The 22,710-nt window shown below is 35.0% G+C and overlaps 1 protein-coding gene across 3 annotated transcripts in view; it reads right to left on the bottom strand.

Moving 5' to 3' along the window:
- Positions 1–464: 464 nt before the first annotated feature.
- Positions 465–22,710, bottom strand: part of HNRNPLL (heterogeneous nuclear ribonucleoprotein L like) — a 38,092-nt gene continuing 15,846 nt past the window's right edge. Inside the window, exons 4-13 of one of the 3 annotated variants that reach the window (XM_045447095.1) lie at positions 20,808–20,893; positions 19,358–19,454; positions 19,200–19,272; positions 14,632–14,703; positions 9,437–9,654; positions 6,454–6,575; positions 5,780–5,981; positions 5,072–5,129; positions 4,883–4,981; positions 465–1,206 (exon numbers count right to left, since the gene is read on the bottom strand). In XM_045447095.1, coding sequence (XP_045303051.1) covers positions 1,151–1,206; positions 4,883–4,981; positions 5,072–5,129; positions 5,780–5,981; positions 6,454–6,575; positions 9,437–9,654; positions 14,632–14,703; positions 19,200–19,272; positions 19,358–19,454; positions 20,808–20,893 — 1,083 coding nt within the window. In that variant the 3' untranslated portion in view covers positions 465–1,150. Of the gene's footprint in view, positions 1,207–3,786; positions 4,590–4,834; positions 4,982–5,071; positions 5,130–5,779; positions 5,982–6,453; positions 6,576–9,436; positions 9,655–14,631; positions 14,704–19,199; positions 19,273–19,357; positions 19,455–20,807; positions 20,894–22,710 lie in introns of those variants that run through there. The other 2 variants (XM_045447096.1, XM_045447097.1) reach the window with 2 other exon arrangements.

The raw sequence follows: 22,710 nt of genomic DNA, 5'->3' as shown, positions 1-22,710 counted from the left end.
TGGCTACATCACATTTTTATTATAAAAAAGCTATGAATTTGATAACAAGTGTGCTATAGTCTCTTAATACCATGTTTAGTCCTTACACCTCCTTGAGATATATTATTTTCCAAAAAAAGGAAAAAAAAACAGTTCCAATGGGAGAAAGAATGTTTAATAAATGGTGTTGAAACAAATAGCTATCTGTTTGGAATAAAAATAAAATTAGATCCTTACACCTTGCACCATATAGAAAAATACATATATTACTGATGGATTCAAGAGTAAAAAATAAAAATGCCAAGTACCCAAAATTCTACATCCAATATTAAGGGGTTCACGAACTCCCTAAAGCCCATCCATGGATCTCAGGTTAGCAAGAAGAGGAACTGTTAATCATAACTTCCATTAAAATCTCAATGCCAAACACCAGATGTGTTTTCAAGATCAAGTCACATGCAACAAATGAAGATGAACACATTAACTCATTGTTGTAACTTTATAAAATCTCCAAACTGGAACTAGAAACAGAGGCATGTCAATACAAATGGACAATGACTTAAAAAAAAAAAAAATTACACCAATTTAAATAAGTTTGAGTGCATACTGTACAAGTGTACCCATGTCTGTTAGCCTTTCAGAAATATAAAATCAGCTAAATCTTTAGTACTTAAAATTCATTATGTGCAATGTTATTCTCAAACTTGATTAAAATACTTAATAAATACAAGTTATGTTTAATATGAATAACTGCAACATACGTAAACATCTAAACATATAATAGGAATTCTATAATATTAAAATGCAATACTTTCACCTGCATTAATCTCATACACAATGGAAAAATACTTGCAGATAGTTAGCATTAAGAATGCAAATATATTTTCACTGTGGAAGAAAAATAATAAGATTAGAAATCATATATTTGGGTAATCTACAAGGAAGCTGTAGATAGTCTACATTATGATATTCTATTTTAAAATGAAAACAATTCAATATTTAGCTTTACAACAAATTTACTCAAGGCAAAATATTTGTTTATTACAGAACAGGATCTTAAATCAAAGGAAGCAAGGCAACATTAGATCAACAATCTTAGATTTTTTTTAATGAAGTGTAGCTTTAAAACTGTAATAAAGGTGAACATAAATTCTAACATGCTCTTCTCTTCTTATAAATGGGATGATGTAGAAAAGCAAAGCTTCAATGTGTAGGGATTGGAACCATCTGTAAAAATTAAAAAACAAAGTTAACAGTTCACTTCATCAAACTTTCAAGATTACCTTGAATTAGCAGAGTCAATTATTTCACCTTCGTATAGCATCAGGAGCAGAAACATAAAGAAGGAAAATTTCTATGCAAGGAAAGGGGAAGATTACTTCTGTACATCGCTACCGGCAGTTAACGTACATGAAGACAGGGACTCTGTCCACGGTTACATTCCTACTGCTGAACATTATCTGACACACAGAGGAACTCAATGCTTCTCAGTGAATTAATTAATCATTACAGATAAATAGTATAGGATTAGGCTTATGTTCACCAGCAAAGCTCCCTTTGCAGAATACAAAGCTAGAATGGCAGTTCCTCTATAAAAGCCAATTCAAATACAGGCTGGGAAATGGGACAAGACTGGAATGTATAGGAAAATATTAATAAACTGAAAAAGTTCCAGAAGATCTACTATTAAATTCTAAAATTACTCAATAAAAACAGTATGATCCACAAAAATTTTTCCATTTTATACTTTTTTCCTTAACTTTTCAGACTAGACAGAAATAATTCTTCCTTACTTGATTATGCAAAGAAATAATTCTGGTATCTTAATGTATTAAAAGCTATCATCCTTCAAGAAAAACATTCCTATAAAGGAAAAAGCTTATAAATAACAAGTATTTGCATGACACTGGAGAGGATAAAAAGATAAATAATTGTTCTAGCCTCCAAGGAGTTTAAAATTCATATACTATCTTGTCTATGTCTCAAATATACATGTAATTTTAAGCCTTTAAAAAACTTCTATTGAGGGGTGCCTGGGAGGCTCAGTCAGTTAAGTGTCTGGCTCTTGGTTTTGGCTCAGGTCATGATCTCACGGTTCATGGGTTCAAGCCCTGCATCGGGCTCCACACTACCGGTGGAGCCTGCTTGCAATCTCTCTCTCAAAAATAAACTTTAAAAATAAATAAATAAAAACCTTCTAATATTAAGCTATGATTCACTACCTAAAATTTACTTTTGTGACTAAAAAGTTAAATGAGGAGATATTCCTATTTATTTTTTATCTTTTAATTAAAATTTTCAAACACAAAAAAATTTATAGATTAGTATGACAAACCCCTATATATCACCTAATTTTTTGTTTTTTTATGTTTATTTATTTTTGAGAGTGAGAGAGACAGAGTATGAGTGGGAGAGGGGCAGAGAGAGAGGGAGACACAGAATCCAAAGTAGGCTTCAGGCTCTGAGATGTCAGCACAGAGCTTGATGCGGAGCTCAAGCTCAGGGACCATGAGATCATGACCTGAGCCAAAGTCGGCCGCTTAACCAACTGAGCCACCCAGGTGCCCCTCTATCACCTAATTTTAATAATTGTCAAAATTTGACAGTCTTATTTTATCTACCTACCCTCCACACACTTTTTGGGAGCTAGAATATAAAAAAAAAATTTTTTTTTAACCATTTATTCATTTTGAGAAAGACAGAGCGTGAGTGGGGGAGGGGCGGAGACAGAGGGAGACACAGAATCTGAAGCAGGCTCCAGGCTCTGAGCTGTCAGCACAGAGCCTGACGCAGGACTTGAACTCATGAACTGTGTAATCATGACCTGAGCCAAAGTTGGATGCTCAACCGACTGAGCCACCCAGGTGCTCCTGGGAGCTAGAATATTTTAAAGTAAATCCTCAATATGTTATTCTACCCATAAATCCTCAAGTGTGTATTTTTCCTTTCTTTCCTCATCATACCTAATAAAGTTAGTAATATTTTTTCTTCCAATATTTAGAAAAATAAACTTTTAACACCCTTTAGATCCAGGATCAAAGTACACAGCACAACGCTTCAGAAGTTATATACTTGAGTGTTCTTTGCATGGTAGAAAAAGAGACCATTTACCATTTTGGAGAGATTAAACAGAGAGACAATTTCATCTGATACAAATTAAAACCAGTATTCATGGTAAATCAAATTGTGGTACATCTCTACCATGAATAGCTACTATGCCTATGCTTTAAAAAAAAAAAAAGAGTGGCTTTGCATGTGCTGATACAGAAATAGCTCTAAGACATAGTAAATGAAACCAGTAAGGCAAAGAAGAATATGTACAGGAGAACCATTTTGGGGGCACCTGGGTGGCTCAGTTGGTTGAGCATCCGACTCTTGATTTTGGCTCAGGTCATGATCCCAGGGTCATGGGACTGAGCCCTACATTGGGCTCTGCACTGAATATGGAGCCTGCTTGGGATTCTGTCTCTGTCTCTCACCCTCTGCCCCTCTCTCCTGCTTTCTCTCTCTCAAATGAAAAAATAAAAGATTCTCTCTCTCTCCCCCCTCTGTCCCTCTTCCCAACTTGCGCTAACAACAACAACAACAACAACAACAACAACAACAACAAAGAAGAACCATTTTGTGGGTGTGCCTGGATGGCTCAGTCAGTTAAGAATCCAACTCTTGATTTTGGCTCAGGTCACCATCTCACAGTTGTGAGACTGAGCCCCTCACCTGGCTCCACACTGAGCAAGGAGCCTCCTTAAGATTCTCTCTCTCTCTCTCTCTCTCTCTCTCTCTCCCTTTTTCTCCCTCTGTCCCTCCCCCACTTTTATACACGCACAGGTGCATGCATGCACCCTCTCAAAATATTAAAAAAAAAACAAAACATTTTATGTAAATTTTTAAAATGTAGATATACATACACTGGAGGAGGAATAAAGAAGACAAACAGATTGTAAGTTGTAGAAACCTTTAACTTTCATTTTGTACCCTTATGTGCTTTAAGCTTTTTAACCATATAAATGTATATATTACTTTCTTCTAAAAACATCAAGAGGGATTGTGGGAGCCAGCATCCAAGATGGCCTCGATGATCCACCCTTCTGGTATTCATAGCCCTGTACAGTCTCCTCCCACACTGTACCACAGTTGGTCTTTGCAATTAAAATACAGCATAAATGATAGTATGTCATTTCCAAATATTAGGGTATAAAAGACATTGTGACTTCTGGTTTGGTTTTTGCTCTCATTTCCTTTGGATCACTTACTCTGAAGAAAGCCAGCTACCATGAAATGGCCAATGTAACTTGACTGGACTTGCAAAGGACCACGTAAGTGAACTTGGAAATGGATTTCCCAGTCTCCAAGCATGACTTGAAATGACTGTAGACCCAGAAAACAGCTTGACCACAACTCGAGAGATCCTAAGCTAGAAATACCCAGCTAAACTGTCCACAGATTACTGACCCTCAGTTTGCTGTCTTAAACTGCTGAAAGTGGTAATCTGTTATACAAGCAATAGGGAACTAACATAAGGATTGTGTGGGGGGTGGGATTTATATGCCTTTTTTCTTTGTACTTCTCTATATTAAAAAGACAGTAAGTGTTATGGTAAAATTACTAATTTTTTTTTTTTTTTTTTTTAATTTTTTTTTCAACGTTTATTTATTTTTGGGACAGAGAGAGACAGAGCATAAACGGGGGAGGGGCAGAGAGAGAGGGAGACACAGAATCGGAAACAGGCTCCAGGCTCTGAGCCATCAGCCCAGAGCCTGACGCGGGGCTCGAACTCACGGACCGCGAGATCGTGACATGGCTGAAGTCGGACGCCCAACCGACTGCGCCACCCAGGTGCCCCAAAATTACTAATGTTTTGACAGTAACTGCTATTGAATAATTATGACACAATTTCACTTACTTGGAACTCTTATCTGGTAGTGATTAAGTGCGGTAAGGGCTTCCACTGCATCAGTTTTGCATTCCCATTCTAACAGCCCAGAAAGTGTTTTGGCAGAAGCTAAAACAAAACAAAGAAACACAAATCCAGTTGTTATTTGCTTGTCATCAGTTTAACCAGAAAACCTAAAAAGAGGGAATGTGCACTTACGTTTTGCATCAAACACTTTATATTTGATGAATGTAAGAACTTCATGGTCATTACATAACTGTCAAAGAAATGTAAAACTCTATTAAAAATATGGCCAAAATAATAATATTCCTGTTTTTTTAAGAAAGTAAATTTATGGCAGCATTTAAGACTGGCATGCATGAATTAAATCAAACACTTTTTAGATTAGTAAGTTCTAGGAGAAAATCAACTAAAAAAAGTCATATTCTGTAAACTATGTAACTTATTTAGTGCTATACAATAAAACCACAAACTGGTAACTGAAATACATATTTTCAGAGCTGACCAAGATTTATCTAGTGCCTAAGGTAGGGAGTGGAGTTCCAGAAAATCAATTCTTTTCTCAAATATTTCCTACATTTAGGCAAAAAGGTAGGGATAGATAACATTTTTTTATGGGCAAGATTTAAGGGCATAGTAAAAGAACTTTCTGAATCCAGAAGTAAGGTCTCTCACTCTCAATCCAACTCTCAAAAAGACTGAGCCACAAACCAACAAAAGACTAATGCAGAATGGAAGCCAGAAAAGTACAATGACCAAAGAATGAACTATAAAGTACCAAATAAATAACAGAATACTATTAACATCAAAAGTAGATGAACAGCGCAAGACTTTAAAATGAGGCTAAAATATTTTAAATTTTAAAATAAGACAGAACATTCTGCACAACTCTATTTCAGCACCCACCTTGGTGAAGGTCTCCTCTGTTACACACAATGGAACATTATAATAATGCAGCACGCACGAGGGCGGCTGAATTATATTCTTAGATGCTTGACCAGCACTTGTAAAGCGATTATTTTTGCTCATTGCAAAATCTTTGTAGCTACTTGTACCATCCTCCAGCTCAAATATTTGACTTGGAACAACTGAATGTTGTTTAGACACACTAAAGATTGGGAAGGAAAAACGTACAGAACATAGCTTGTTAGATAAAAAGCAGCAAGTACACAGTCTCGAAATGTTAATACATATGCCTGCATTCAATTTTAACAAATAAGACAAATGTAGCTATTTTAAATGTGGTTTAAATATTTAATATTTTAAACATTATTTGAATATTTAAATTTAGTTTGAGTTATAATCCATCACTCATAGCTTACAGTCTTGTATTAGGAAACTTTACATAAAACTTGCCCATTTTTACATGCTGTTTTATGGTAACACTAAAAACTAGGTATAGGTGAGCAAAACCTGAATTATATGACCCTAACATACTTTGTCTAAAATGGTAACATTATAGGTGCTAGTTTCAAATGTGCTCTCAATTACATTAAAATATTCTGAAATTGAAATTAATGTTTCTAATAAAAATGAAGTTTTTTTTAACACTTTTAAAATTTACCACTTAAGATAATTACCAAACATTAAGTCTTTTCCCAAATAATTTGACATTGTTAAGGTGTGTGACAGCTCTTTCTACAGCATACTCATCACCCATTTCTACCAGTGCTGTACCAGGAATGGTCTTCATAAACTTTACCTGTAAATACAAAATCCCAAAAAGGTGACTATTTATTTCCCTTCTACAGTAACAGAATTTCTGAAAGATAGTATGATTTAAGTGGTTGATGTCAAATACAGAAGATCACCTGGAATCTTGACTTTATTCTGCTGTGCTATTACACACTCCTAGCTCTTATCAAAATTCAACAGTTAAAAAGGAAGATGATAGGGGCGCCTGGATGGGTCAGTGGCTTAAATGTCTGATTCTTGATTTTGGCTCAGGTCATGATCTCATGGGTCATGAAATTGAGCTCCCACTGTCAGCATGGAGCCTGCGTGGGATTCTCTCCCCTCCCACTGCTTGTGTGCATGCACTCTCCCTCTCAAAATAAATAAATAAACTTAAAACAAAAGGAAGACTATAATTCTATTATATAGCACAATAAAGAAGAGCACAGGCTTACCCTGACTCTGCTATTTATTGTGTGATTTGGGGCAATTTACTTCACTTCCCTGAGCCACAGACTTCCCTATAAAATGGAGATAACGATAACATCTAGTAGGATTCAACAATATTTACTCATTCAACAAACATTTACTAGGTGCCTCAAATATTTTGATAAACACTGTGTGAGGTACTGGGAATTAATGGTGAACATAATAGACAGTCTTCTTGAAACTTATATTCTGGTAGGTAGGTCAAAAATTTTAAAGTAAATAGTAATTACCGACTTTTCAGAATGCTGTTAAGGCAATACTCAAGATACTGTAAGAAATAATACGAGATGGCCTTGAGACAGCAAGCACTGCCAGGAGGAAGGCTTGTACAAGGTTAGGGGCACTTTAAAACACAGGCTTTACTTCACAAGTTCTCATAACATCTTGGACAGAGGCCATACTTATCCTCTTACATTATTCCAATTTTAATATATAACAATGTAGTAATGAGGGTTAGATGGGTTAAAGTATGATAATTATTCAGCATAGTACCCCGCCCCTTGGAAAGTCCTTAAAATAGCTATTCTGTACCACTAACATTCACGATACCTTGAATATACTCCCTTCTTATTTGTTAGCCTTAAAAGAACACTACAAACATATTTACACAACAAATGCAGCATAGCATTTATACCCACCCTTGCAACTAACTATCCTTTTTAACAGGCTATCTTGGCATTTTTATACTGCTCCTGTATTTAAACAAAACTCAGCTATAGTAGAACTTTTCAGCTTTGCTTGAAATCAACTGTCTTCTTGTGGGCAAAATTTCTATACATTGATTTAATCCAATAACATCCTACAAATCTAATAATGACTAAATATATTAAATATGGAGCTCTTATATTCATGAATCTCAAAAAAAGGTGAGAAATAATTAACTATATATAGGTCTTTTAAAGGATTATCATAACTTGAGATTAGTGTATCATAATATATTATTTAAAATGTTTAAAAATTTTTGAGATATGGGACTAGAATTGTTCAAATAGCACACAGAAGATTTTGCATTTATCACACAAAGTGATTTATGTTTCTAAATCATGAGACAATTAGTTCATAACACAAAAGACAAAGATATACATACTAAAGATGTTGATTGAACTGCCTGATTCTGATTATCTACAAATATGATAAGCACAAAGAGACAACCTAAGTGATAAGGCTAAAATACACACTAAAGCCCATTTAGTCATCAAACACGCAGTTCCTAAACCTTAACTAACACCTAGGTGTCTTAAGATAAATGTCTGTGTGAAAAAATTCTGGACTACTTCTCCCAGTATTGCTAAATCTATCCCCTGTATTCCTGGCTAGTTACATAAGCAGAGATATCCCATATGTTAGCCCTAGACCAAAAGTGGAATTTTCTTTCTTTTCTAAATGTGGTCAAATTGTTATGTTGAGGAATTCTTGTCTCAGAGATTTTCTGAGTTGCTTCCTCAGATCAAGGAGGCTTTAGAATTAATAAACCAAGTAAGAACTAAGAGTACCAACTATTCAAGCCATGCTCCCCCTCCCACACATTTATGACTCACATGCTTATACCTTTTTATTGTAGTGAAAAGAACACTAAAATCACTTAAAACAATAGAGAAAAATAACATTACCTCAGTACTGAAACTCAAATTGGCAAGGGTATCGAACAATTGGTGACTTATGACTACCAGTCACTTCCCCAGTTAAATTTTCCATGATTCTTTAAAAAACAGTTTAGCATCTACTTTATGATAAGAACTATTTTAAGTATTTATATCAATGAACAAAACATCACAGATCCAGGGAAATAGATGCCTAGTGAAAACAAGGTTACAGCTCTTTAAACATCATTAAAATATATAAAATTTAAATGTTTTGCTACTTTTTGAGTGAGTATAAGCCTCCAGACAAAGTTTTGGACACATTCTTTCAAAGTGGGTCAGTTACAAATACTGATAGAGCTGAAAGCACATTGTTCCTCAGAAGATACTAGAACTCTAGCATTTGGAAGGCCAAGTATATAAATCCAGGATTTTCCTAAAAATTCATGACTTGTGCTCAAGCTCCACGAAAGTAACTGCTCTTTCAAATTCTACAGTTCAACATGTTAAATGCTAGACAGAAATTCTTTGTAATGATAAAATTAATACAGGCTTTATGTCTATAATACTCTAGTGATTGATTAAACTGTTTTGGACTTCTATTTTTAAAGTATTTTTAGTACCAACAACCTATACTGATCACTTACCAACAAAAAACAATTTCTGAAGTTCCTACCTAATGAATTTTTAGCGTACATTGGTTACTACTAAAAGAACTTGTATGTTCCCAATAAAAGGCGAAGACACATGTATTTACTGCCTTTTCAGACTTTCCTGCTAGATATCCTAGCAAAAGAAATTAATATGAAATGAAACTTACCTTTTCAATATTTCCATATAAGCAGAATAGGTTGAACACTCTTGAACAATTCATTTTTAGCTGATGTAATCCACTAACCATTACAACTGAACCAGACGGATTTCCTCCATGCATGTAAGAGGAAGAAGCCTGTGGTAACGGATACGCCACAAGCTCAGGTGTATCTCGAGAGCCCATTCTGTAACGACTTGGTAAAGGCAATAATGGACCATGGGAGCCTATAAAAATGATACAAAACAAAACAAAACACAACTTTAGCAGATATGCTTCATCACACAAAAAGTAAACTCTTACTATTAGCTAGTTTGGTGTATGTCCCAGGAAAACTCAAATGTGTTAATATTCAAATATAACCTGTGGGGATTAATAAAATCTGTAATTCTTTGTATCAGATCCTATATACATTGACCTGCACACCCCTGCATATACATCAGGCTTTAAGTTTGTATTTTTAAAAATATTGTTGAACCAGAAGTATACAAAATCAGGCCATAGATAGTGGGAATAAGGGGAAATCAGTGTAAAACTTTGGGCTGCTGTGTATAAATTATACCTCAAAAGTTTTTTAAAAGCCTCCTGCCAAAATCTTTTGGAGGATAATACAGTAACATACACAATGAAATCTCAGAAACTATCTCTATACAGATATAACAAAAGGAACATCTCTTTAATTCCAATGAAAAGCTGCCTCCTTGAATATATTTTACTATAATATGCTTTCTAGTTAGTATTTTATCCCCCAATTCTAATTTAGGAAACTAAACCTCTAATTTAGTTAATATCTCACCTACTCAAAGGTGTCAAATCAGCACCCTGCACTATCTGAAACAACATCAAGAGCCCAGAAGAAAATAATGGCTGAGTGTCTGAAACTGTTGTCACAGAAACACACATAAATCTATGTCTCGCGCTGAGAATCCTTATTAAGAATCAACATGCTAACTTTAGAGTAGTTCTAAACAACTTTATCTGGTTTTCCCATCCATAACAGATTGGAAGTAACAAGAAAAATAAAGCTAAAGTGAATGGAACAGACAGGAATGAGGACGGAGTCTGGAGAAACTGATACTAAAAGCAGGCATAAGGCACATTCACAACAGCAAGAAGAGAGGCGTAACTGAGAAGCAACTAAGAAACAGACTCATAAACTGGAGGTTGTGGGAGGCAAGGAGGGAGGGGGGTGAAATAGGAAGGGGATTAAGAAGTACAAACTCCCAGTTACAAAAAAAAAAAAAAATTAAGTCTCAGGGATAAAAAGTACAGCACAGGGAATATAGTCAATAACACTGTAGTAACGTTGTATGGTACCACACTTCTCGTGGTGAGCACTGCATAATGTATAGAATGTCCAATCACTATATTGTATAACCGAAACTAATACAACAGTGTATGTTAGTTGTAGTTCAACTAAAAAAAAAAAAAAAAAAGCAGCAACTCAGATGGAGATATAGCTCAGAAAGGTAAATCCATACACCTTCAGTGCTCCTGAGTTAGTGATTACATAATCGAAGCATACTCTGGTAACATGCAAAGGTCTTCTTGATGTGCAAGAAACCAATCCAAAAACCCAAGTCTTTTCCGCATTTCTCAAGAAGTAAAGCATATATAATACTACTGACTTTCATTTTTATCCAAGACTAAGGGACAACTGTCATCTACTAAGTAAGTCACTAAGAAACTACATCTTGGTATTCACAGCATGCTATTAGAACTTATGTGGACTCCAATTCAGAATTCAGTATTCTAAACATAGTTGCCATTCATAACAATTCTGCAACACTACCACTGAGCACACACACGGTGTGAATTCCTACGACTTCATGAAGGCAGAAACACCTTATCAATTCATCGTTATCAGTGTTGCCTTAAATTGGAATTCAACTGCTCTTCCTGCTGGGAACTGATAGTTTATTAAAACAATCAATATAGCTCATCAATATATACTTGTTAGTTAACTATACATATTTTGGCCTCTAATTTAGAGTGATACATATAATGGGGTCAAATATCAATCATTCTTACCCCTACTGCAAACACACACATACATATTATACCATACATATTACACTACCACCATTTGCTTGTAATGACATTTCACTATTATCACTAAATATTCTTTTTCATAGGAAGTAGAAAGATGTGTGTATGTGCTAGATGGGCAGTGGAAACTTCCACTCTACTTAAGTTCCCCAAGGTCCAAAAATGCTGAGATTCACTGCCCTAGGTAACAACTGAATTCAGTGCAAGAGAATAACTGACGTTTGTAATTATGACCTCAGCCATCAGAATTAAATTATGTTATCTATGCTATTTACATTGCTGCCTATATTGTTTAAGAAGATAAGAAAAAATAGAAATCTTTAAAAGCTTTCTATATATAAAACAAAAACTTCACGCAAAATATTTTGATCCTTAAAAAGCTAATACTTCTGGTATTTAAAAAATTCACTTATGTGGGAAAATACTACCTAAATGGCATTACTGTCATTTTAATAGCATTTCTCATCTTTGATACTTTAAAATCTTTGGTCCAGGAGCATATCCAAAGACACGAGCAATTAATATATAAACTTTTCTTAGGCTCACAGCAAATAAATCTGTATAAAAGTAGCAAAAATCATACTTTTCAAATACGAGGGCATCTGCAAGTTTATCTCATAGGACCAGGCTCCCCAAATTAAAAAATTTAAAATATTCTGAAAGCATAGATTTATACTGCTATAATAAATCAATGAATAAATTTAATCTAATTAAAAATTAAATCTTTTCTATTCCCTCTTTCTCCTATACCATCATAAAAGAAAAGCCACTTACGATATGACACCAAAATGCAAATACACTGGTTTTGCTGAACTACTCATCTGAAGGCACACAGCTGTGATTTGCAATGTTTTTTAAAAGGCTCAGTATCAGAGCGCCTGGGTGGCTCAGTCGGTTGAGTGTCTGACTCTTGATTTCGGCTCAGGTCATGATACCAGGGCTGTGGGATAGAGCCCCACATCTAGCTTCACGTGGAGATTCTCTCTCTCTCCCCCTCTCTCTGCTCCTTCCCCCGCTCTCTCTCTTAAAAAAAAAAAAAAAAAAAAAAGGCTCTGGGGCACCTGGGTGGCTCAGTTGGTTGAGTGTCTGACTTCGGTCATGATCTCACGGTGTGTGAGGCGGTGTGTGAGTTCGAGCCCCGCATCGGGCTCAGTGCTGACAGCTCAGAGCCTGGAGCCTATTTCGGATTCTGTGTCTCCCTCTCTCTGCCCCTCCCCCACTCATGCTCTGTCTCTGTCTCTGTCTCTCTCTCTCTGTCAAAAATACATAAACATTAAAAAAAAAAAAGTCTCAATGTCACTAGCACCTATTCCCATCTTCTTTACTTTTTCCCCCATTTCCTCACCTTACTTCTTCTCTACCTCTTTTTATTCATCTCTCTCTCTCTCCTCTTATACTTTATTCTGCTTACTTCCCTAGAAAAGAAGAACAAGTTTTCCTCAGAGAGGTAACTGCTTCAATGGACAGAGCTCAGAATGGTCCCTACACAACCATTCCTGCTGAGCAGGACTCTCCAGAATGATCCTTATTTAACTACCAATGTAAAGAATTTTACACCTCTCTTTAAGTAAGCTTACATTTTAAAATTTACACACACACACACACACACACACACACACACTAAATTGGGGTATGAAACTGATAAAGAGTTGGACAATAAGCTTTTTAAAACTATAAAGTTCTTCTAGGGTATATAACATATTTTTGTTTATATAATTTTTTGGTAAGATGGATTTTACAAAGAAAAGCAACTCTGAAAATCCATACCAAGAAAATAGTGTCAACACTACCACAGTAGGGTTCTGTCCTTCATTTATTCTTTCACAGGTTATTCTAGACCCTGTGGCAAAACATTTAAACAATTTTTAGCATTCAGCTGACTGCCATGACACATATACTCCACAACTACACTACAAACTTGTGATTACAATTCTTTGTAACCCTCCATTATGGAAAGCATAGTGGGCTCTTAATAAGTGTTTCTTTACTACAGGAGCAGAGCCATCCTTATGACCAGATTTAATATTTATGCTGTCAAAGAAATAGCTAAGAAAAATTATCAAGGAGCTCATTAAAATAATTGTAGTAAGATTTTCATCCTATACCACACTTACTGTTTAGACAGAACACAGACTGTTTCAATCATTTCTGCCATATAGACTACCATAGCAACTTGAACACACACACACACACACACACACACACACGTAATAAATCCTGGAGTTCAAAAAAACAAACTAAGGAATAAGCTTAAGCTCACAGCTAAGAATAATGATCAAACACGCAGGCATGCTGAAAACATTTCAGAAAACAGGCAACACTGGAAGCTTTTCAAAGATAAATCCTGAGAGCACAATATAGCAATTTCTATTTTCTATACCACTTCTAATAGCATCATACTTCAGCTTTAAACCACAGAATAGGTGGGGTCACTAACTATTTAAAACTAAAAAATATTTAAAATCACAGAATTTCTAACCAGTTACAAGACTTATCAATAGCAATTCTCAACATCTACCTATAAGGACAATAGTCTGATACCTAACTTTTTCCTGGGGAAGAGTATTATTCTAGGTTTCATGATCTTAAATCTTATCAATATACCAAACATTAAAACTAAGAATTTTTAAAAGAGGAATTAAATACAAACAAATTTAGCCAAAGCCAAAATACCAACTGTAGAACTGTCTTAACTGTAAAAGACTTAAGGCTCTAACAAGAAAACATATTTCTTTTGGACAAATACCCCATCCTTTCTGCCTTTATTACTCAAAGTTCCTCTTTGCTCATAATTGGTATAATGGAAGAAAATATACTTACTAAAGCAGTATCTCTTTTTGGTCTTCTAACAGACCAGAACCCACTACTAATCAAAATCAAAATCAAAACCAAACCAAAACAAAACAAAATGGTAAAAAAGCTTTTCAATCTCCAACCAGTAGCTCTCATTCATCTCAAGGATTATATATCAATATCCTAAGAAAACAAAGGATTTTGGACAACTCCTTGGGAGTACATTATGAGTGACTAATCCCCTATAAACCAAGTCAGGTGAGCAGGAAAAATAGAGACAAGAAATGTGCCATTCTTCATCAGAAATGCAAAAATTCTAGTAGTTTGTCTATACTACCTTCCTTCTGCCTTGACAAACTTACCATAGCCATCATGTCTAAACGAAGAAGGGTGTTCTCCCAAAATGGCTTGTCTCTGGCGACCCTTTCCTCTATCTGACACAAAAGTAGAAACATGGTTTTAACAATTTTGACCCAAGTACTTAACAGTTCTCACATGGGAAACACCCATTCAAAACATCCATTACAATTCATAAAAGAAATAGGATTCCTGGTTAACTTTAAACATCCATTCATATCCAATTTAAATACAAACACCAAAAGTTTAAGGAAGTAATTCTATCTAACAAATTCCACTTAACTTGAAAATATCTTTTTGGCAAGTGCCAAATACAATCACACTTTCAAATTTAAGGAAAGAATGGATACTTTTCGGAAAGTGAACATACACAATGCTAGAGTTTGACACTGTACAGAAGTTTTTACCAATACATGTCTTTAAAACAAGCTTTAAGTGCAGTACTTTTGAAAGACAGTACCTGAATCATACTATTAGCTTCAACAGCAACACATTTTCAAAGTGGGCTTCTTTCAAGAAGTTCAGCATAAGCCAACAACAACCTGTATTACATGGTTTCACAATCAGTAAACACAGAGTATTTTGTATGTATATACACATATTTACAAACACCTACTGACTTGAGAGCTGGAAATTTGCACATCACTGGCCCATATTATATCATGGATTGGTCATTGTCTATAGACCTCAACACCAGGCAGGACTATGAGCACCCTCCAAAGTTTAAATACGCCAAGATAAAGCTAACCAAGGGGGCTACATTATTGGATGAGAGTACTACAATACTCCTAAAAGATAATTTTTATTCTAGCTATGTTTTCAGGAAAGGCATGCCAATTTTCCTAAATCTAGAATGAGAGATCAATAATAAAATTACTTACAAGTTTCTAAAATAGCACTTCCTATGTTGGTTGGTAAATTTTAGAAATTATTGTACAATGCTTTTTAGAAAGTTTGCTGATCAAATCATAGCACCCAGTAAGATTTTTTTTTTTTTTTTTAATGTATCTTAAGAGTCTGGTAATTCTAATCTTTGAAAATTCAGAGAGAGGCCTTCTATAAATCCTTAGTCACCTAAACAAATGAGGTTTATGGGAGATGAGAAATAATTTTCACTTCAGTCTAGAGAAGTACAATTTTAAGTACCTATTTGAAGTTATCATAGCATTAAAAGGGACCTAAGAGGTCATCTTGTTCCATTTATTTTGTATAAATTCTCTTTACATTATCCCTATCAGTTGGAATCATCTAGCCTCTGCTTACCCAACACCAATTAACAAGGTTCTCATGACTTTCCCTTACATTTTCAGTTAGTCCTAAATAATGAGAAAATTAATGTTTATATTGTATAGAAATTGGTCCTCTACCCATATTCTATCCCGTCTGAGGCCTCGTAGACTTAGTCTTTCTCCAAAGACCCTTTCAAAAGCTTCCAAGTTATTAAGATCCTCCCTCCATTTCCCCAGTCATTTCTTCTCCAGTCATTCACAGCTCCTTCTTTCCATTATACGGGTTCCAGCATCCAGTATCATCATTTAAGTCTCACTCCTCTTGAATCAATCCAGTCTGCTAATCCCTTCTGTTAATGTTCCTCTACTTAAGTATGCCACCCAACACTACATACAATTCCTCATCTGATCTAAGCAATCTTAAACCAAAACCACAATAATGTCTTCATGACTCAGTTTTATTGATATAGTTAACAGTGTCCTATAAAGGAAAGAGCACTAGAGATTGGGAATCAGAAGATTCCAACGTAAACACTAATTCACTGGATAATTACATAAACTCACAACCTTCATTAATAAAATGAAGGAGTTAAGAGTAGATAATCTCCTAAGGTATCTTTCAGCCGAATATTGTCATTATTAATAGTTCTTTGGATTTGAAGCATTAACTACCTAATATAAGGTCACATAAAACAGAAGTGTGCAGAAGAGTCAAACACTAATTACATCAGTCTATAAATAGTAGTTTGAAACTTTTCATGAATTCATCTGAAATCTGATGGAATCTGTGTACATTCTCCCCAAAAAGATGTACACATAGACAAGTTTTGCTTAACGTTTCTGTAGTGATTCTCTGGAGTCCAGGCTAAGAATTTTTCACACTAAAATGTAGTTTGGGCTGAAAAGGACTTTTAAAAATGAGGTTATATTTATTACAGAGCTCTTTTTAGTAGAAAAAGTTACAATTCATTCACAGGATGCCTGGGTGGCTCGGTGGGTTAAGTGTCTGACTCTTGATTTTGGTTCAGGTCATGATCTCAGGGTCATGAGAATGAGCCCTGCGTCGGGCCCGGCACAAAGCATGGAGCCTGCTTGGAATTCTCTCTCTCCCTCTCTCTCTGCCTCTACCCCACTCATGCTGTCTCTTGTGTTCTCTCTTTCAAAATAAATGAATAACCTTAAAAAAAAGTTACAATTCAGTATCAACTTGAGTACAAGAGGAAGTCACAAGACTTCAAAAATGTAAACTGGTATGGTTTCACCAGACAAGTATCTGTAAGGATTTAGAAAACAAGAGTTTTTCCCTTGAAACATAACCAAGTAAAATTCTACTTTACTTCTTTATATTTTGCTATTTAAATATCTATCTCACCCATTTGTAACCTTTTCTGACACTAATTACTTGTATGAAAAACTAATCTAAGTTGGCTCTGCATAAACTTCAGACCTTCTAAAAGAACAGATGTGAACACTAATAAGAAACATATCTACAATGTTTTAAGAGACATTAAGAGAAAGGTTACCAGAGCTATTTCAAAAGAGTTTAAAAAAAAAAAAAAAGTGTTCAATAACTGACTATAATTTGACAGAAGTGAGAGATTTCTCATCAACCACTTGTTCTATTGTTTGAGTACTAAGGCTTTGTTTTCCAGTGCTGTATTCAACTGTACTAAGCCTATGCCAAGTGGATTTGTGAGTAGTGAAAAACATGGGGTCCAGCCGAAGCTGCATTATAATACAAACCAGTTTGCAACCCCATGCATAAGACAAGATGATTTCCTAAGAATTGAGAATTAAGGGGCCAATCACCCAAAGTCCTAAATATTTGAACATGCAAAAGATCATCACATTGTCTTCTTTTTTCTTTTGGCAAGAATACATACATGCACTATAGAGTACCTACTGCCCACGATATTTTGGATGCCATAAAAATTTTTCCTACTTTGTGGATTTTTACAGATATCCTCATCTTGGTGAGTTTTTTCAACACGTGGTTCCAACACTAATATTGTAGTTGAGGTGTAGCCAATACTGCAGCCCCCTTGTTTTTACAAGATCCACATTTTAATTTGTATATTCCAGAATTGCCACACAGTTAGTTGAACAATTTTATCAGTCAGATCTATGCTCATGAAACCTAGCATTTATCAGTTATAGGTGAAAATGCATCTCAAATGAAATGCTCTTACTTTAAGATTTATCAAGTTTAAATATTGTTTACCTTGAACAGACATGTTACTTTCACCTACATTTGAAATGTCAAAATTTCTAGTTACACAAGTTAACATGAGTGATAACCTTAAATTGTTACAAAAAGTGACAACTTATGAACAGCCACTTTACAAAAAAAAAAAAAAAAAAAAAAAAAAAAAAAAAATCAAACCACACAGAGATCGTCTTTTACATATAATGCATCTTTTCATCATCAGGTTAATCTAGTCAATGTCCACAGTTAAGGAAAAAAAAAACCAAAAGAGTAAACTTAGGTGCAGCAGGTGTGTGCACCTTTCTATTCCTTTTCTTTCTAATATCTGTGTGGATTGGTTGAGCATAAGCAGTTCTTAAGACCTGTTGATAATCTGGCCCTGGTTATTTGCCAATTAACAATTTGAATCTAGGCTGCAAACAGTTACAGTAATGGGCGTTAAGATTTACAACATCATAGATAAAGTTCTAGTACCCGTTAGTGAAAAATCTTAAATTCTACAACTGAAACCTTAAGGGAAATCAGACCAATATATACATACAACTTGAAATAAATGGGCACAGTCTATCATGGTGTTCATCCCATGCAAGTCTGAAGTACTGTTAAGTGTCCTCCTTTAAAAACTTGGGGTGATGGTGCATGCAGTATGCAGTCAAGGTGAATTGCAAGTCTGAGTTTTTCAGAGGGCTTTCTGCTGATGCCGATGTTGTGCATGATGAAGTGTAGAGTCAGCCTGCTGGAGTCCTCTATCCTTCTTAATGCCTTGTCCAGCTTGGGGGAAAAGTCCTTTCCATAGAGAAGCAGTGTGCAAGTTTGCAGTTTGTAAGGAATATTCTGAATCAGTTTCCTCTCCTCCAAAGAGAGAGAGCTGCTTGGAGAAATGCAAGTCCTTGAACTGCGGGCGTGCCTGTATGTGTGGGCTCCTGGTTGAACTAAATATAAATAACTCCGTACATACCAGTAGGGGGCACTAATTTCAAGGTTATTTTCCAGCATTACATGGCCTTTAGCAACAAAAGCATTCACCAACAAGGTTTTCATTTGAATGAACTAGCTCACCTCAGGAAAAAGGAATCTAACTGCATGTAAAAATTTGTCAGCAGATGTAAACACATTCTAAAATGCATAAAATACTTACCTCGTCTTCCCAAATATGGTTTAGTGTAGTCCCAACTGTCATTGTCATTCCTAATAACATTTAGACGAGTTGGCTGTTAAGATTAAAAAGAAAGTAAGCTCAAATTGTATATCCAAAGCATAAATATTTCTTTGGCGAAGTGTTGAAAAAATATTTACCCTTGCATATTCGATTTTTAGTGTGCAACATCCAGCATATATATCTGCTCCATTGAGTGCTGCTTTAGCTTTCTGGGCACAAAGGACTGATTCAAACATAAGCTCTATTAAGGAAATTTGGTTTAACGTATCCAATATTTTATCATTATTCGCTGCCTCAGAAAAGGACTGAAAATAATCAGAACTCTCACTTCTAGAAATGTTTTACCAATAAAATTTCTAGATGAATTTTAGGAGTACTTATTTTCAAAATCAAGGGTGCCAAAGAAAACATAATAAACCAAACTACCTTAATCCTTCCAAGTCACCTGAAGTACTTCATAAATTGAAAGGAAGAGGGAAAATGGAGCATGGTTACATTCCCAGGCAAAGGACAGTTTGCTATCTCGAAACAGGAAATATTTTACTCTTAAAAGTAGGAAAAACAGGGGTGCCTGGGTGGCTCAGTCGGTTGAGCGTTCAACTTCGGCTCAGGTCATGATCTCACAGCTCGTGAGTTCGAGCCCCGCGTTGGGCTCTGTGCTGACGGCTCAGAGCCTGGAGCCTGTTTCCGATTCCGTATCTCTCTCTCTCTCTCTCTCTCTCTCTCTCTCTCTCTCTCTCTGCCCCTCCCCCATTCACACTCTGTCTCTCTCAAAAATAAACAGTTAAAAAAAAAAAAGTAGGAAAAACATTACAACAAAACCAAAGTTATATAAAACAAATATTTGATTATATTCCTGAGAAGACAGGGTTTTATAACCATTAAACTATCTTCACTTTGTTGGTTTTCAAAAATTACTTGAGTCTATATATTGTTAAAAAAAAAAAAAAAACAACCCCACCAACGTGGTTTTTTAAAAAAAGGGCAAAAATACCTTGCTAGAAGTAAGCACCATTAAGAATTTGCTGTATATCCCTACATTTTTCTATGCATACACATGTACATATAGGATGTGGGGCAAGGGTAGTTATTATTCTTTTGTTTACATGGGATTATACAGTACATACTATTTTGCTACTTGTTCTTTTTACTCAACATATCACATATCTAACAAAGAAAAGTTCTTATATAAACCTAGACCATTTAAAAGAGTCAATAAAAAAAAGGTAAGAATAGTTTTACTGACTCTAAAGTTTTGGTACTTCCAAACCACCTATTTTAAGGAGAGATTCAGAAAAGTCCATTTAGGATACATTTAAAAAGGTAGAGATGTACATATTATCAAATAATGTTATTTCTTCTCCCATTAAAAAGACAAAGCACACTATGAGATGAAGCACTGGAATGTTTTAGGTAGCAAGTTATTATCTGTGGGCACTGCAGTTTTTAAATCTAAGACAAATAGATTTTGGGGGAGGAACAGAGAATAAATACCACTTGTCCAGATATCATTAAGCAGTTAAAAGTAAGACGTATATTACACAGCATTCATATACATCAATTAAAAAATTTACAATCAAAGGATATTCAACCATTGCTTGTATCCCATTTCTCTTGAATATAACAATACGTTGTACTTTTCCAACAGGGTTGCATACTGTATATAAAACATCCTATAAAGGAAAGAAAACAAGATTTCTTCACATACAAGATTTCTTCACATTTTATACTTGGAAAAACAACAAAGTTTCACCCTGCTTTTTTTTTTTTTTACTAAAAAGACACCTGTCAAGATGTCATTTCGATTCATTACTAATTAAACTTTTAAAAATTGTTATCCTTCTAAAGTTACTTCCTCACCTATACAATATACCCAACATTAGAGAAGTTATAATGAAACATTTCAAGAAGACTCGTACCTATTTTATCTCCTAAATAAACCCTCAATTCTTATTTTAACAGGTACTTAAAATAATATCTGACAATACACAATAAATAAGCCAAAACTATAATCAATTAATGGTTTGTTTTCCAAATGTGACTCTGGAATGTTTAATATTATAATCACTTGAATTATAGTAATAAATATTTATTAAGGGGTAGTAATAGATCAACTCAGTATTCATTTTTCAAGGGACAATGACTATAGAGGAAAGACTCAGGAAAGATCATTTATACAATGTTAGATGTCAGCAAACAAGATCCCTAAATTAAGTAAGAGAGAAATTAAAAACCCCCTTAAGAACAATTCTTCAACTGTCAAATTTCTTGAGCACCTACAATTATACAGTGGCACCATTAGGTACTAGGGATACAACAATAAGCAAAGCAGAGTACTTGTACTAGATTAGGAACATTCTTTCTCCCAAAACACATATTAATACTGCTTATTAATAAGTCTAGAAATAATACAGAGGTAAATAATATCTAACAAAATTTAAATAGTATCTCATGCTTTGTTTTTAGTTTATGTCCCAGTATCATATAGAAATCATTTTTTCTTTCCCAGAGAGCACAAGCAAGGGAGGGGCAGAGAGAGGGGACAGAGGATCTGAAGTGGGCTCTGCAAGCCTGATGTGGGGCTTGAACTCACAAACTGCGAGATCATGACCTGGGCCTAAGTAAGATGCTCAGAGGAGCCACCCAGGTGCCCTTTACTAGAAATCATTGTTTTTTTTTATTTTTACTTTTTATTTTCTTTTAATGTTTATTTATTTTTGAAAGACAGACAGAGAGACAGAGTGCAAGCGGGGGAGGAACAGAAAGAGAGGGAGACACAGAATCTGAAGCAGGCTCCAGGCTCTGAGCTGTCAGCAGGGAGCCCGATGTGGGGCTCAAACTCAGGAACTGTGAGATCATGACCTGAGCCAAAGTCAAACACTTAAACGACTGAGCCACACAGGCGCCACGTATCATTCTAATTGAAGCTTCCCTCACTGTGATATTCTATTCGTCACAAAATTAAAGTGTCCTTGTCACTAGCTTATTATGAAACATCATGTGATTATGAAGTAGAAAACTTAACTGGTTCAGGACATGAATCCTTTGTAAAAATTCTGTTAATACCACTTTTTTAAAGAGTTAAACAGGGAATTTTAAGTAAATCAGACAGGTTTTTAATAAATTATCTCAAAACCACTTATAATAATATATGCATTTTATTATATACTATGGGATTCTGTCCTTACCTAGTAGACACTCTTAACACACATACTGGCACATGAGTGAAACAAATTTCTTGGATCACTTCTAACAAGTCTAATTCCTTATCAGAAACAGAGTTAACTCTGATGCTAAATAATAAAAATTTTTAAATGTGCTTATTTAATTATGACCACTGCACTTCTGACCTTTTAACCTTTGGTGCTTGCCATTTCTTTGTTCATTAAACATGACAGTCAAAATTAAGATTCATTTTAAAAATTCTTTAAAAAAACACTGTTTTTAAATACCTAGATGGCAGTGAAGAAAACTATAGGTTAGTCACTCT

The sequence above is a fragment of the Leopardus geoffroyi genome, chromosome A3, assembly GCF_018350155.1.
Source record: "Leopardus geoffroyi isolate Oge1 chromosome A3, O.geoffroyi_Oge1_pat1.0, whole genome shotgun sequence".
Taxonomy (NCBI): Eukaryota; Metazoa; Chordata; class Mammalia; order Carnivora; family Felidae; genus Leopardus; species Leopardus geoffroyi.
The sequence above is the reverse complement of the archived record's forward strand: the minus strand, read 5'-3'. Positions and strand labels throughout refer to the sequence as shown.